Source organism: Diaphorina citri, unplaced genomic scaffold (genome assembly GCF_000475195.1).
Source record: "Diaphorina citri unplaced genomic scaffold, Diaci psyllid genome assembly version 1.1 scaffold205, whole genome shotgun sequence".
NCBI lineage: Eukaryota > Metazoa > Arthropoda > Insecta > Hemiptera > Psyllidae > Diaphorina > Diaphorina citri.
In genome coordinates, this window is record NW_007377642.1 from 143,528 (window position 1) to 159,239 (window position 15,712).

General features: G+C 36.6%; 2 protein-coding genes across 2 annotated transcripts; both read right to left on the reverse strand.

The window, feature by feature from the left end:
• Positions 1-2,237: 2,237 nt before the first annotated feature.
• Positions 2,238-10,643, reverse strand: LOC103505949 (sodium/potassium-transporting ATPase subunit beta-1-like). Its single transcript, XM_026821126.1, has 8 exons — positions 10,442-10,643; positions 8,443-8,583; positions 8,141-8,286; positions 6,869-7,055; positions 5,259-5,389; positions 4,415-4,583; positions 3,123-3,246; positions 2,238-2,333 (listed from the first exon to the last, which is right to left on the reverse strand). The coding sequence occupies exons 1-7, from the start codon at positions 10,599-10,601 to the stop codon at positions 3,128-3,130; spliced, it is 1,053 nt and encodes a 350-aa protein (XP_026676927.1). The 5' UTR covers positions 10,602-10,643; the 3' UTR covers positions 2,238-2,333; positions 3,123-3,127.
• A 566-nt stretch (positions 10,644-11,209) lies between these two features.
• Positions 11,210-15,712, reverse strand: LOC103505950 (protein-L-isoaspartate O-methyltransferase 1-like). The gene is made up of 4 exons (XM_008470330.3): positions 15,699-15,712; positions 13,103-13,224; positions 12,613-12,698; positions 11,210-12,011 (listed from the first exon to the last, which is right to left on the reverse strand). Exons 1-4 carry the CDS (start codon positions 15,710-15,712, stop codon positions 11,574-11,576), a joined length of 660 nt encoding a protein of 219 aa, XP_008468552.1. The 3' UTR covers positions 11,210-11,573.

The window sequence follows — 15,712 nt, forward strand, 5'->3', positions numbered from 1 at the left end:
AAACCGTGTCTTGAGTCCTGTATTTTTTCACGCGTCATCCGGTATGTTGATATCTTAACATGAGCATTGGCAGTATTGTCATTTGCGAGGTACCCGTTAACAATAGTGGGTGCGAAATAGGTACCTCACTCAGCGCCTACAGCAACATTCAATTCCTTAGATAGTAGATTCCTTAGATCACTGTTATAGATAGAAAAATAAAATAGAGAAGAAAAAAACTTGTAAATCAATAAAATTATGGTTTCATTATCCAAGCCGTATTCTAATTAAATTCATAAAAAGCATTTAAAATACTTATTAGACATAGGGGCATTTCATGGGGTAGCTCATCCAAACTTTGATAGTAGTCAGGTTCCCAGCCGTAAATCTGGAATAGGTATTCAAACATACATACATATCATTGTTATGTCATAGTGTTATATTTAAACAATTTAATCTACTTTTATTTTCAAAAATATATTTACAAATGATAACAAGTTATGGAATAATAAAATAAAGTTCAACCAAGGGTGTTTAATGCCTATGGCATTCTCTACTATTTCTTAACCAACCTGTAGTCGTGTGAGTAGCCATTTTCCTTATTTTAAAGGAAAATACAAATTTCAATTCAACAAGTTAAAACTAGGTGGCGTGGTAGTGCTTGTACATAAACGATTTGAAGTTTCAACGTCCAAAATGTACAAGTGGAGTCTCCTCAATTCGGAAATTCCCAGGGTTGGAAATTGCAATCTGGAGTTATCTGTACTACGAATAACTCCATACAAGTCCCACAGAGTCTCCTCAATTCGGAAATTCCCAGGGTTGGAAATTGCAATCTGGAGTTATCTGTACTACGAATAACTCCATACAAGTCCCACAAAGAAAGTACGACCTCATTAAAGAGCATGTCATTGCTCACATACATCACATTCACACGAATATGTGTTGCTGTGGCAATTAATCACGAAATATTATCTAATGTCAAACACTTGCACTAAACAATAGTAATGCACTTGCATTATCCCATATCATGTTTACTAAGTACTCACTCAACTTATTTTATATTTTTTCATCCCTACAGAGATGGCGCGGTAAGACCAAGGTGGAAAAGCATCATTTAAGGGATGTTAGGAATGCAAGAGCTTTGTAAAAATGAAAAGGACCGATCAGTCGACAGTAATAGACCGTGGTTTCAAAGAACAATGAACATGCCCCATTAGGTACAATAGAATCATCGTCCATCTAATTGTGCAAGAGGTAAGACAAACGAGTTTTCGTCAAATAACGTTAAAGAGTTCAGTTAACGGTACGCTAATTTACGGGGCGATAATACCCCAGCAGTTACATTTCCATCTTTTAAAAAAAATTTACCTTGTTTAATTGCCATAGTTCAAGGGAGAAAGCCAACTCAGATAATCTAAACCGTATCCTACCCCTTGATCAGTTTCTCCAGCATCTCTATTAGATACCTCTGTTACGCTTTTGTTAGTTACTCCTACCCCTGGAGTAGTTAGACCCCAACCTAAACCTAATCCCCAGGAACTACCAGAAGAAGCACCTACCCCTGGATTTTTTACCTCTGTTACGCCTTTAGTAGTTACACCTACCCCTGGTGTAGTTACTCCTACCCCTGGATTTTTTACCTCTGTTACGCCTTTAATAGTAGTTACACCTACCCCTGGTGTAGTTACTCCTACCCCTGGAGTAGTTACTCCTACCCCTGGATTTTTTACCTCTGTTACGCCTTTAATAGTAGTTACACCTACCCCTGGAGTAGTTACTCCTAAACCCAATCCCCAGGAACTCCCAGTAGAAGCACCTGAAGCGCCTACCTCTGGCTTTGTTGCCACTCCTACACCTTTATTAGTTGCCTTTCCTACTCCTGAATTAGTTACACCGACACCTGGAGTAGTTACGCCTGCAGTAGGAGTGCTTCCCCCTGCACCCCAACCTGAACCTAATCCCCAGGAACCTAAACCTAGATCCCATCCTCCTAGATTCCATCCACCTCCACTTGACGTATCGTCGGCATTACTGGTAGTGGTAGTCGTACTTAGATGAGAATTACTGTTCTTGTCGTGGTGCTTGCCACTTTTCCCGGATTGGCCTCCATTTTGTCCATGATCTTTTGTTATTTCAGCATGTTCTGAGGAACTTGATTCATCTTCAATATCTTCTGTATTTATTTGTACAAATTGTAAGGAACCATCTGGACCTCGCAGTTTCACTTCAGGACATTCCTCATGAAGACAGTGTATCTTCACCCATTTTTCAATGTCTTCAATACTATCGAATATCAACTCCTTGTTCTTTCCTTCAGCACTACCCAACGCCTTGCTCGTGCAGTGTACAACCTGGAACATCCGTATAGAGAAATTTTAATACTCAATGGACATAATATGCCTATTCGGAGTAGTCCATAGTGTTTAAAAAGTACTTATTGTGAATACCTATGTAAATTATTTTCTAATAAATTGATATATTGTGTTTAAAAAGTACTTATTGTGAATACCTATGTAAATTATTTTCTAATAAATTGATATATTTAGTGTTTAAAAAGTACTTATTGTGAATACCTATGTAAATTATTTTCTAATAAATTGATATATTCGAGACTCACCAAGTTAGTCAAAATGAAAAATATGAAGAAAGCACTTGTTGATTGGTACATGTTTAAGTGAGAAAAGGACTCATTAGTAACTACTGAACCGAGAACAACTTGAGCTCTATGACTCTATCCGATTGGAATAACAGGAAAACCTACGTAACGAAGGCGTTTACTTTCCATTACCCCAATGTCGTTAGTTAGTTCCTAAATACATTGGGGTTACATCTTGTTATAAATAACCATATTAGAAAGTCGTGTGCTATTTACACTTTCTTCCGATTTCGTCTGGAAATTTTCAATAAGCAATGTATCATAGTTGACAGCTTTTTCAATGCGTGACTACTACTCATTAAGCATTTTTCACGAGTGAACTTAGTCTACACTTGAATATCGTAAACAGTGCTGTTTCACTTGTTTACTCACTGCATGGATTCCCTACAGGTGTTTGGCGGCCCACTGTGGTCCTTGTCCTTGAGAAGGTTTCAAGTGTGGCCCGAATGTCGAGATCTAGTAGCAAAATAAAAGCTAGAATTACCTGAGCTAATCATTCCACTCGAGCAAAAGCTCAAAATGAACAGATCCCTCCCGATTTAAACCACTTTTCTTGTAGCGAATATTCTTCGCCCAGGCTCTGCATTCAACATTGATGAGTGTGCCAACTGGAACCAGAAAAATACAAAGCTCGTCACCGTTATAAGAATTCTCCCCCTCTTATGTGCTAAGACTTCAGTCATTCTCGAGGTAAAACTTGTAAGGTAAAATACAGTAAAACTGTTCTTGGGAACGTTGTTCAGAAAAAAAAAAAAATTGTCCCGGGCGGAAATCGAACACGCGACTTAGCACTTACAAGGCTAGCAAGTTACCTGCCAACCCTGACCAGGCATTTGTCTTTTTGAGGGGCATATTGTATGGCCAGAAAGAAGGAAAGACGGGAACGAACCTTATTTGTTCAGAAAAAAAATTGTCCCGGGCGGAAATCGAACACGCGACTTAGCGCTTACAAGGCTAGCAAGTTACCTGCCAACCCTGACCAGGCATTTGTCTTTTTGAGGGGCATATTGTATGGCCAGAAAGAAGGAAAGACCAAAGGAAAATACAAATTTCAATTCAACAAGTTAAAACTAGGTGGCGTGGTAGTGCTTGTACATAAACGATTTGAAGTTTTCAACATCCAAAATGGAGTCTCCTCAATTCGGAAATTTCCAGGGTTGGAAATTGCAATCTGGAGTTATCTGTACTACGAATAACTCCATACAAGTCCCACAAAGAAAGTACGACCTCATTAAAGAGCATGTCATTGCTCACATACATCACATTCACACGAATATGTGTTGCTGTGGCAATTAATCACGAAATATTATCTAATGTCAAACACTTGCACTAAACAATAGTAATGCACTTGCATTATCCCATATCATGTTTTTATTAAATAAAGAAAATAAAATATTAAACATGTGGCACACTTGTTTATTTCGTTCAATATACTCTCTCAAACCGTCACTGATTTGTTTATCACTTACCGATCAGAGGTATCACGACCAAAGGCTTTCGTCTTTTTCCATGACTATCGCTCCAGGTTCCAGCATACATGAGGACCAAGGATACCAGGAGGGAAGGAAAGACCAAGGAAGAGATGGATTGACGGTGTAAGAAGATGGTACAACCAAAGAAGTAACTCCCACAGAAAGCAAGACTGGATTTAAATCGCACAGGATAGAGGGGAGTGGGAAAAGCTGTTTGGAGGTCCTGGGCCCACGTGGCTTGTTAGAACCCGGCGGTAAGGTGAAGGTAAGGTATTTTATGGTAGAAGATTTGACCTAAACTTACCTCCAGGGTTTCTAAAGCGGACGGCTATGATAGGACTCAAGTAGCCTATGGTGTTTGTGTACGGATAGAAGTATCCGGGGTATCCTGGTTGAGGGAAATAGTCAACGTCACCCATGGTTTCAGTGTCGTGGGGATCTGCCCCTGAACAACTCACCCATATTGTCCTCCACTGAAATAATAAGACATTACAAATTATACAATATACAAATATAGATTATTATTATTTTCCCTTTAAAACGCTTTAACTACATATGGGTTGAACTTGTCGTTCACGCCGAATTATACAGTATTAGGGAGGTATTGCTTTTCCTAACATCACGTCCTCAAATTCTCATAACCTCTCGGGAGTCTCGGGAAATAAACAGGTGATCTGTGTTATGGGGGATAAGGAAAATGAAATTTGTAGAAAGTATATAGATTATTATTATTTTCCCTTTAAAACGCTTCATAATATAAGTTGAACTTGTCGTTCACGCCGAATTATACAGTATTAGGGAGGTATTGCCTTTCCTAACATCACGTCTTCAAATTCTCATAACCTCTCAGGAGTCTCGGGAAATAAACAGGTGATCTGTGTTATGGGGGATAAGGAAAATGAAATTTGTAGAAAGTACCATTTTTGAAGTAATGCTAAGCAGCACCAAGCACAGTTCATTGATATCTTAAGAGACCCGTTGATAATTTTTGACTTTCCTTATCTCGGACAAACTAGTCAAACTACCAGACTTAAAAATTGTCAAATAAACCCTTTGGTGACCGATGCAAACTGTAGGTTACATCGAGGTTTAGACGTTCTCCATAACAAACGGTCACTAAAGGGTTAAAATTTAGACTGTCAACTTACATGTGCAACGCTAATATTGACAGCGTGTGTAATGTAACTTTTCAGTGTGACTGGCATTTCATGGGGTAGCTCATCCAAACTTTGATAGTAGTCAGGTTCCCAGCCGTAAATCTGGAATAGGTATTCAAACATACATACATATCATTGTTATGTCATAGTGTTATATTTAAACAATTTAATCTACTTTTATTTTCAAAAATATATTTACAAATGATAACAAGTTATGGAATAATAAAATAAAGTTCAACCAAGGGTGTTTAATGCCTATGGCATTCTCTACTATTTTTTCTTAACCAACCTGTAGTCGTGTGAGTAGCCATTTTCCTTATTTTAAAGGAAAATACAAATTTCAATTCAACAAGTTAAAACTAGGTGGCGTGGTAGTGCTTGTACATAAACGATTTGAAGTTTCAACGTCCAAAATGGAGTCTCCTCAATTCGGAAATTCCCAGGGTTGGAAATTGCAATCTGGAGTTATCTGTACTACGAATAACTCCATACAAGTCCCACAAAGAAAGTACGACCTCATTAAAGAGCATGTCATTGCTCACATACATCACATTCACACGAATATGTGTTGCTGTGGCAATTAATCACGAAATATTATCTAATGTCAAACACTTGCACTAAACAATAGTAATGCACTTGCATTATCCCATAATATATCATGTTTACTAAGTACTCACTCAACTTATTTTATATTTTTTCATCCCTACAGAGATGGCGCGGTAAGACCAAGGTGGAAAAGCACGCTTGTACATAAACGATTTGAAGTTTTCAACATCCAAAATGGAGTCTCCTCAATTCGGAAATTTCCAGGGTTGGAAATTGCAATCTGGAGTTATCTGTACTACGAATAACTCCATACAAGTCCCACAAAGAAAGTACGACCTCATTAAAGAGCATGTCATTGCTCACATACATCACATTCACACGAATATGTGTTGCTGTGGCAATTAATCACGAAATATTATCTAATGTCAAACACTTGCACTAAACAATAGTAATGCACTTGCATTATCCCATATCATGTTTACTAAGTACTCACTCAACTTATTTTATATTTTTTCATCCCTACAGAGATGGCGCGGTAAGACCAAGGTGGAAAAGCATCATTTAAGGGATGTTAGGAATGCAAGAGCTTTGTAAAAATGAAAAGGACCGATCAGTCCACAGTAATAGACCGTGGTTTCAAAGAACAATGAACATGCCCCATTAGGTACAATAGAATCATCGTCCATCTAATTGTGCAAGAGGTAAACCATCTTGAATCTGTAGGCCCTTTCCCAGCGGAGTGGAAAGATTTTTTTTCTCTCAACATAAACCATTTGTATTTTATATTCTGAACATTACTGCTATTTTTTTCTTCTCTTTTTGGTTTATTTTAGTTTGTTTGTGAACTACTTACGTATAAATTCGAGTGTTTTGCTTTGCAAGAGATCAGGACGGCTGATTTTGATGTTCTTCAAAGAGTTGTTCAAAGTTAGTTTGTTTGTGAACTACTTACGTATAAATTCGAGTGTTTTGCTTTGCAAGAGATCAGGACGACTGATTTTGATGTTCTTCAAAGAGTTGTTCAAAGTCTCGGGGTCATGTTCGAGTGCGTATACTTTTCCGTGTGGGCTGACGAGATGAGCGAGGCACGTTGCCATGTAGCCCTGGCCTGAGCCAATGTCTAGCACTCGACTTCACGAGATGAGCGAGGCACGTTGCCATGTAGCCCTGGCCTGAGCCAATGTCTAGCACTCGACTTCCATTCTGCAAGTGATCCACTAACTGTTCTAAACATCGAGCGATCTGAAATGACCAAGAAGATTATCAAGAAACAGCGGCAAACTCGTAAATCTTTTTGGAGTGCCTAATCTAGGGTTTCATTTTGACGATTAGTGGAAAAGAATGCCTCGGGCATTACTTCTCCCCGGTTCAACTTTACATTTCCTGTTAGGTTTCCCTTTCTTGTTACTGAGAAACATTTTGGAAAATATTTTTAAAGATAATACATTTTAATGATTTAAACGAATTGAGACTTTATGTAAGTATGGAGTTTCAACAACTTTTTGAACATGGTGTTGCACTGACACTTTCCTTCGTTTTCTTATGAAACCTGAGAAAGTGTCGAATGTTAAATGAAGCCATTGCGATTCCAGTTAATTAAAAATGTCTAATGGACATTCGAATTAAATCAATCTATTCAACATTCTCCAAACATAACATTGTTTCCCCGTTTTTTTCTAGAGGGAAGATACAACCTTGGTAACTTAGTGGTCAGCACTTTGTCTTACAGGGAAAAGATTAGAGTTTAACTTTCACAAGGTTACTGAGATATTTTTAAAGATAATACATTTTAATGATTTAAACGAATTGAGACTTTATGTAAGTATGGAGTTTCAACAACTTTTTGAACATGGTGCCTATGTTTAAAGATAATACATTTTAATGATTTAAACGAATTGAGAATTTATGTAAGTATGGAGTTTCAACAACTTTTTGAACATGGTGTTGCACTGACACTTTCCCTCGTTTTCTTATGAAACCTGAGAAAGTGTCGAATGTTAAATGAAGCCATTGCGATTCCAGTTGATTAAAAATGTCAAATGGACATTCGAATTAAATCAATCTATTCAACATTCTCCAAACATAACATTGTTTCCCCGCTTTTTTCTAGAGGGAAGATACAACCTTGGTAACTTAGTGGTCAGCACTTTGTCTTACAGGGAAAAGATTAGAGTTTAACTTTCACAAGATTTCGGCTCTTTGCTTGGACTGCTAATTTTCATAAGAATAACAACGAAAAAATGAATATCTCATCCCTAAAGGGAATTTAGCTAAAATAGGTCGTAACCTGCACATTTATGTTAGAAACTAAAATACCTTTTACTTACATAAGACGGGGGTTCCATAACAACTTGATTAGCAAATGCATAGGGAATATCACAGAATCCAAATTTTGGTTTCACGTTTATGAAATCCGCTCTACGTACAGCATAGAATGCCTCTTCTACTCTAGGGTGGTTGAGCAATTTACGCTCTGAAAATCAAAGTTCATTTATGTAGGTTGTAGGTATATATGAAAGGTTGGAACTTAGAATACCACTGGTCAATAATGAATTACTTATCCATGTAAGGGCTAGGTCTCGGGTTTTGTATAAAAATGTTAGCATGCTTGCGAGTTATGTGTACTCACCAGGATTTACTCCTATGATGGATTCATCTAGCTGTAACTTAGGATATTCATCTGTGAGGGTAGACATTAGGACGTACATACATATTGCGAACAGACAGGCTAGGATGGAATAGAAGATAACGTAGAAGAGAAATATGCCTCCTGAAATATGAGAAAGTATAGAATTTATTTTTTCATTTGGTGCTTTTCAACACAAGAGGTATAATCGAATAAACAGAGTCACCAAAAAACGAATCAGGTTACAGTGTCATAGGATTTCTGTGAATAGTTGATGGCCCTACATTTACCAATATTGATGGAATTGAACAAAGAAATGTCTAATCCTCATCTTATTACCCAGACAAAATATGTCTAGCTAGGGGACGTTAAACAGAAAGTAGACTAGCGTCTGGCTGTGCGACTATAAACAGGGAGAAGTACAGCTAACCCTAACCAGCCTAGCTAGCTGATAGTTTCAAAGGGTTCTCTGCTTGAAAAGAATAAGCACAAGTCCTCACAATGGTTGACTGCGGTTCAGGACAATTAAACATGGCTAGAGACCATCACCTTGGTGTATGGCTGATAGAAGAGATAATTTCTCTATTTTGTCATCACCTTTCGGCAATAGCTAAAGCCGCTACAACAACACAGACAAAATAAATCGATCTTGTTTTATCTATTATTTGCTCATTGATATTTAAATTTAAATTGGTACTTGTCGCGGAGATCTACATTAATAGTTAATGTACATCGCTAATACCAATGTCAGATTTATCTTTTATCTTGGGTTACTATACTCACTACTTATCCATCTTTATGACATGCTAACTACTCTGATTACATTGGGAAATGTAGATAACCTAGGCAAATATTGAATACCAAGATAGTAGTATTCTTCTAGCGAGAACAATTTATTAACATATTAGTTTTTGTTGCCTACGAGGTTCTAGGAATTTAGGATGTTTCTGAGCCGCAGCATCTTTCGGGATTGTTGACAAAATAAATAGCAACAAACCATCTCATGGCAACTTAAAACTATTAGGTTAAAACCATTAGGTACCTATAGCCTAGGTGAGACAGCGGAGATAGCATGTTGAATGCACCAGGTCCCTATGGATCATTGAACTTAAGCAACGTTGAGCGTAGTTGATATACATGCTTAACGTTGTCATCTGGACAATCACTCTTTTGCTGTCTTTTCCCAGTCCAACTCAGCCCGGGCCCGGGTGAGGTTAGTGTTAGTAGGCGGGTAACTTGTACCCAAATGGATGGTAAAACCCCGTCATTAAAAACCTCAACAGTTACAGGGACATAAACCCCTTGAAAAATATAAAACAAAATACCTATAGCATAAAATAATTTCAATATAGTACGAACGGAAGGAAAATAATAAAACCATACAATTTGAACAAATAAAAATATGCTAGGTACCTAATGCCAAAAAAATCAAAGCACTCATTCAAAAAACATAAAAATCTATTTTTAAACTTCATCTTATAGTTTTTTATTCAATTCTGCTACAAAATCGAAATATGTTCAAGCCAGAGGTTAAGCATCGTTGGGTGTAGTGTGTGACTTGATGGGTGACGGGCTGGGCATATTAGTTAAAATGAAGCAAAAAAGGCGAGTTGGCATTAAGTTTTGTTTATTAGGGTGCCCTCACACTCAAAGGAAAAAGGAAGATATGTAAAATAATTTTATTTATACAGGACACTCTTTAACTAATTGCTCATTATTGATTAAAAATTTCGTAGATCCGGGAAAAAAATATATTTTAAGACCATAGCAGTTACAGTTCCCTCTGTCAAACCTCTTAAAAAAAAGAAAAAAAAAACAATACATTTTATTATGCCAAGGTACTTAATTTATTAATTAATGTATTACCTATTGCTTATTTTATCATTCCTGAACCATGATTAAAATTGTAAAAAAGTAAAAATACTAATCTACTTTGACATGCACAATTATTAGACTACGTACTTATAAATACTATGAGAAAAGAAATGATAGAATAACTTACCCCAACTCTTTGGAGTCCTTCCAAATACTTCCCCGGTTTGAGGGTTGTAAATGCAGAGCTTGAAATTCTGCCACTTGGTGTTGCCCAAATCCTTTCGGGCATATTCCCACTCGTAGCCCCGCGGGGGACCATTATTTGCCACATTCTTAGAGGAAGACATTATTTCCACTGACGATAACGAGCTGTTCCAATTTCGAATCTAATTTTAGTTTTCTTCCCCTTCTCTCCCTCTCCCTCCGTCTTTCACTCTCACACACACTCACATACGTATTATACATACTTGTAAAATTATACAAATACACAGTTGCTTAGTTGTGTCTGAATTGATTTTGTTTACCGAGGAGAAAAACTCCTTTTTATTCCTGTCTTTTACTCTCACACACACTCACATACGTATTATTCATACTTGTAAAATTATACAAATACACAGTTGCTTAGTTGTGTCTGAATTGATTTTGTTTACCGAGGAGAAAAACTCCTTTTTATCCCCCTTTGGGAGTTGAGTACCCTACATTCCTACACTTCTCCAAAAATCAACTTTTTCATACGATTTAAAAACGGAAATGATTTAAAAACAGGTACATTTCGGATTAAAACTTTTGTTTTACAATGTATAATATTTAAAATTAAAAAGAAAATGGCAAATTTAATAGTCCACCTGCATTTTGTTGGTAGGTCACCATTTAAAGTTTTCACCAGAACTGTGACAGGAACCTAATAAAATTAAGGATACGAATAGGTCCCCTTTGGGAGTTGAGTACCCTACATTCCTACACTTCTCCAAAAACCAACTTTTTCATACGATTTAAAAACGGAAATGATTTAAAAACAGATACATTTCGGATTAAAACTTTTGTTTTACAATGTATAATATTTAAAATTAAAAAGAAAATGGCAAATTTAATTGTCCACCTGCATTTTGTTGGTAGGTCACCATTTAAAGTTTTCACCAGAACTGTGACAGGAACCTAATAAAATTAAGGATACGAATAGGCTTGACGATTAGGTATCGAGATAAAAAAGTTGGTTTAGATGTGATGTTGGTTTTATTCTTCAATTTCAGCACTTGAATTGGTCGTAGTGTTGTTCCTTTGAATTATCAGGTTCATTTCTCTTGTATATGGAATACGAATTATATCAAAAGAGTTACTTTACTCTGTACATGTCTTGATTTTGTTTTATTTGGACCATGCAAGATGTCTAAAATATGTTGTGGGAAGATATATCGGTCTTCGGTTGATTCAGGAAGGAACTCATATTTCTTAGTTGAACCATTGCCAGGTGACCGCTCTTGTGAACTCAGAGGAAACGTGACAGCTCTTGGTCTCACACCTGGAGGTGGTGGAAACATTTTCGTATACGTATCCTCAGCAGATGTGTTAAGTGGCTGGGGAAACACATCAGGGTGAAGTTGATACTCCAAATTACACAGAAAATCGGATGAGACACGTCTCAGGATCTTGCTGGATATGGAACCATCTGGTCCTTTATCTATTACCGATAAGTTCTGACGCCAAACATTACCGACGGGTGCCACAATTCTACCATTGGGTTTCAGCTGAGACAGAATCTAAAACATGAGAGCAAACCAAATGGTTCTGATTTTATTGTTACATATCTAGCCTGAAGATTATGCTTCAGGCGGTAAAATTTTTTGTGGTAAGATACAATGCCCTACAGGCCTACATAATAAATTTTAGCTGTTTGCCCCGAGCTCCCTCCCTCTCTCTATTCGTTACTGAGAAAACATTATTTTTGGGAACCAAATCCTATGAATAAATATAAATTTTTATTTACATTCAGTATTTACCGTTTTAGACACTTCAGTTGTGCCGGCTCCAAAGAAGATGACATCATAAGGACCTCCTTCTGCATGACCCCATGTATGCTTCAGGCGGTAAAATTTTTGGTGGTAAGATACAATGCCCTACAGGCCTACATAATAAATTTTAGCGGTTTGCCCCGAGCTCCATCCCTCTCTCTATTCGTTACTGAGAAAATATTATTTTCGGGAACCCAATCCTATGAAAGAATGTAAATTTTGTACATAATAAATTTTAGCTGTTTGCCCCGAGCTCCATCCCTCTCTCTATTCGTTACTGAGAAAATATTATTTTCGGGAACCCAATCCTATGAAAGAATGTAAATTTTTATTCACATTCAGTATTTACCGTTTTAGACACTTCAGTTGTGCCGGCTCCAAAGAAGATGACATCATAAGGACCTCCTTCTGCATGACCCCATCTTGCGTCCTTTACTGCAAATATTAAAGAGACAATTTCAGTCCATTAGTTTAGAAGGTATTATATCATCCATATTTCGAACGTTGTTATTTATTGCCATCTTTAAAGGTCCAGGAGGGAAGAATGTCATCAATAGGTTATTCAGTGAATAACCAACCGTCTTGAGTTTCAGTCCATTAATTTAGAAGGTATTATATCAGCCATATTTCGAACGTTGTTATTTATTGCCATCTTTAAAGGTCATCAATAGGTTATTCAGTGAATAACCATCTTGAATCTGTAGGCCCTTTCCCAGCGGAGTGGAAAGTTTTTTTTTTTTCTCTCTCAACATAAACCATTTGTATTTTATATTCTGAACATTGTTGCTATTTTTTTCTTCTCTTTTTGGTTTATTTTAGTTTGTTTGTGAATTACTTACGTATAAATTCGAGTGTTTTGCTTTGCAAGAGATCAGGACGGCTGATTTTGATGTTCTTCAAAGAGTTGTTCAAAGTCTCGGGCAGTAAAAGCTGCCTTACTGATGATAGCCATTCTTTGGCCCTACCAATATTGACGGAATTGAACAAAGAAGCGTCTCATCCTTATTTTATTACACAGCCAAAATAAATCGATCTCATTCTCTCGGTTATTTGCTGAACAGTATTTAAATTTAAACTGGTACTTGTCGCGGAGATCTACATTCATAGTTAATGTACATCGCTAACACCAACGTCAGATTTATCTTGGGTTTACCATACTCACTACTTATCCATCTTTATGACATGCTAACTACTCTGATTAAGTGATTACATTGGGAAATGTAGATTATCTTGGGTTTACCATACTCACTACTTATCCATCTTTATGACATGCTAACTACTCTGATTAAGTGATTACATTGGGAAATGTAGATAACCTAGGCAAATAATGAATACTAAGATAGTAGTATTCTTCTAGCGAGAACAATTTATTAACATATAAGTTTTTGTTTCCTACGAGGTTTTAGGAATTTAGGGTGTTTCTGAGCCGCAGCATCTTTCGGGAATAGCAACAAACCAACTCATGGCAATTTAAAACTATTAGGTTAAAACCATTAGGCACCTACCTATAGCCTAGGTGAGACAGTGGAGATAGCATGTTGAATGCACCAGGTCCCTATGGATCATTGAACTTAAGCAACGTTGAGCGTAGTTGATATACATGCTTAACGTTGTTTGAATACTAAGATAGTAGTATTCTTCTAGCGAGAACAATTTATTAACATATTCTATTAGTTTTTGTTTCCTACGAGGTTTTAGGAATTTAGGGTGTTTCTGAGCCGCAGCATCTTTCGGGAATAGCAACAAACCAACTCATGGCAAGTTTTTGTTGCCTACGAGGTTTTAGGAATTTAGGGTGTTTCTGAGCCGCAGCATCTTTCGGGAATAGCAACAAACCAACTCATGGCAACTTAAAACTATTAGGTTAAAACCATTAGGTACCTATAGCCTAGGTGAGACAGCGGAGATAGCATGTTGAATGCACCAGGTCCCTATGGATCATTGAACTTAAGCAACGTTGAGCGTAGTTGATATACATGCTTAACGTTGTCCATTAGGTACCTATAGCCTAGGTGAGACAGTGGAGATAGCATGTTGAATGCACCAGGTCCTTATGGATCATTGAACTTAAGCAACGTTGAGCGTAGTTGATATACATGCTTAACGTTGTCATCTGGACAATCACTCTTTTGCTGTCTTTTCCCAGTCCAACTCAGCCCGGGCCCGGGTGAGGTTAGTGTTAGTAGGCGGGTAACTTGTACCCAAATGGATGGTAAAACCCCGTCATTAAAAACCTCAACAGTTACAGGGACATAAACCCCTTGAAAAATATAAAACAAAATACCTATAGCACAAAATAATTTCAAAATAGTACGAACGGAAGGAAAATAATAAAACCATACAATTTGAACAAATAAAAATATGCTAGGTAATGCCAAAAAATCAAAGCACTCATTCAAAAAACATAAAAATCTATTTTTAAACTTCATCTTATAGTTTTTTATTCAATTCTGCTACAAAATCGTAAAATAATTTCAATATAGTACGAACGGAAGGAAAATAATAAAACCATACAATTTGAACAAATAAAAATATGCTAGGTACCTAATGCCAAAAAAATCAAAGCACTCATTCAAAAAACATAAAAATCTATTTTTAAACTTCATCTTATAGTTTTTTATTCAATTCTGCTACAAAATCGAAATATGTTCAAGCCAGAGGTTAAGCATCGTTGGGTGTAGTGTGTGACTTGATGGGTGACGGGCTGGGCATATTAGTTAAAATGAAGCAAAAAAGGCGAGTTGGCATTAAGTTTTGTTTATTAGGGTGCCCTCACACTCAAAGGAAAAAGGAAGATATGTAAAATAATTTTATTTATACAGGACACTCTTTAACTAATTGCTCATTATTGATTAAAAATTTCGTAGATCCGGGAAAAAAATATATTTTAAGACCATAGCAGTTACAGTTCCCTCTGTCAAACCTCTTAAAAAAAAGAAAAAAAAAACAATACATTTTATTATGCCAAGGTACTTAATTTATTAATTAATGTATTACCTATTGCTTATTTTATCATTCCTGAACCATGATTAAAATTGTAAAGAAGTAAAAATACTAATCTACTTTGACATGCACAATTATTAGACTACGTACGTATAAATACTATGAGAAAAAAATTATAGAATAACTTACCCCAACTCTTCGGAGTCCTTCCAAATACTTCCCCGGTTTGAGGGTTGTAAATGCAGAGCTTGAAATTCTGCCACTTGGTGTTGCCCAAATCCTTTCGGGATGTTTATTAGGGTGCCCTCACACTCAAAGGAAAAAAGAAGATATGTAAAATAATTTTATTTATATAGGACACTCTTTAATTAATTGCTCATTATTCATTAAAATTTTCGTAGATCCGGGGAAAAAATATATTTTAAACAATACATTTTTTTAGGCCAAGGTAATTAATTTATTAATCAATGTATTACCTATTGCTTATTTTACCATTCCTGAACCAT

Excerpts from the sequence above, each read along its gene's own strand:
- LOC103505949 (XM_026821126.1), bottom strand. The coding sequence starts at position 10,601 with ATGTCTTCCTCTAAGAATGTGGCAAATAATGGTCCCCCGCGGGGCTAC. Across the intron at positions 8,287-8,442 it reads CATCATAGGAGTAAATCCTG|AGCGTAAATTGCTCAACCAC; the intron begins GTGAGTACACAT and ends TTTGATTTTCAG. Across the intron at positions 7,056-8,140 it reads TTATGGAACCCCCGTCTTAT|ATCGCTCGATGTTTAGAACA; the intron begins GTAAGTAAAAGG and ends TGGTCATTTCAG.
- LOC103505950 (XM_008470330.3), bottom strand. Across the intron at positions 12,699-13,102 it reads CAAAACACTCGAATTTATAC|TAAAGGACGCAAGATGGGGT; the intron begins GTAAGTAATTCA and ends TAATATTTGCAG. Across the intron at positions 12,012-12,612 it reads CAACTGAAGTGTCTAAAACG|ATTCTGTCTCAGCTGAAACC; the intron begins GTAAATACTGAA and ends CTCATGTTTTAG.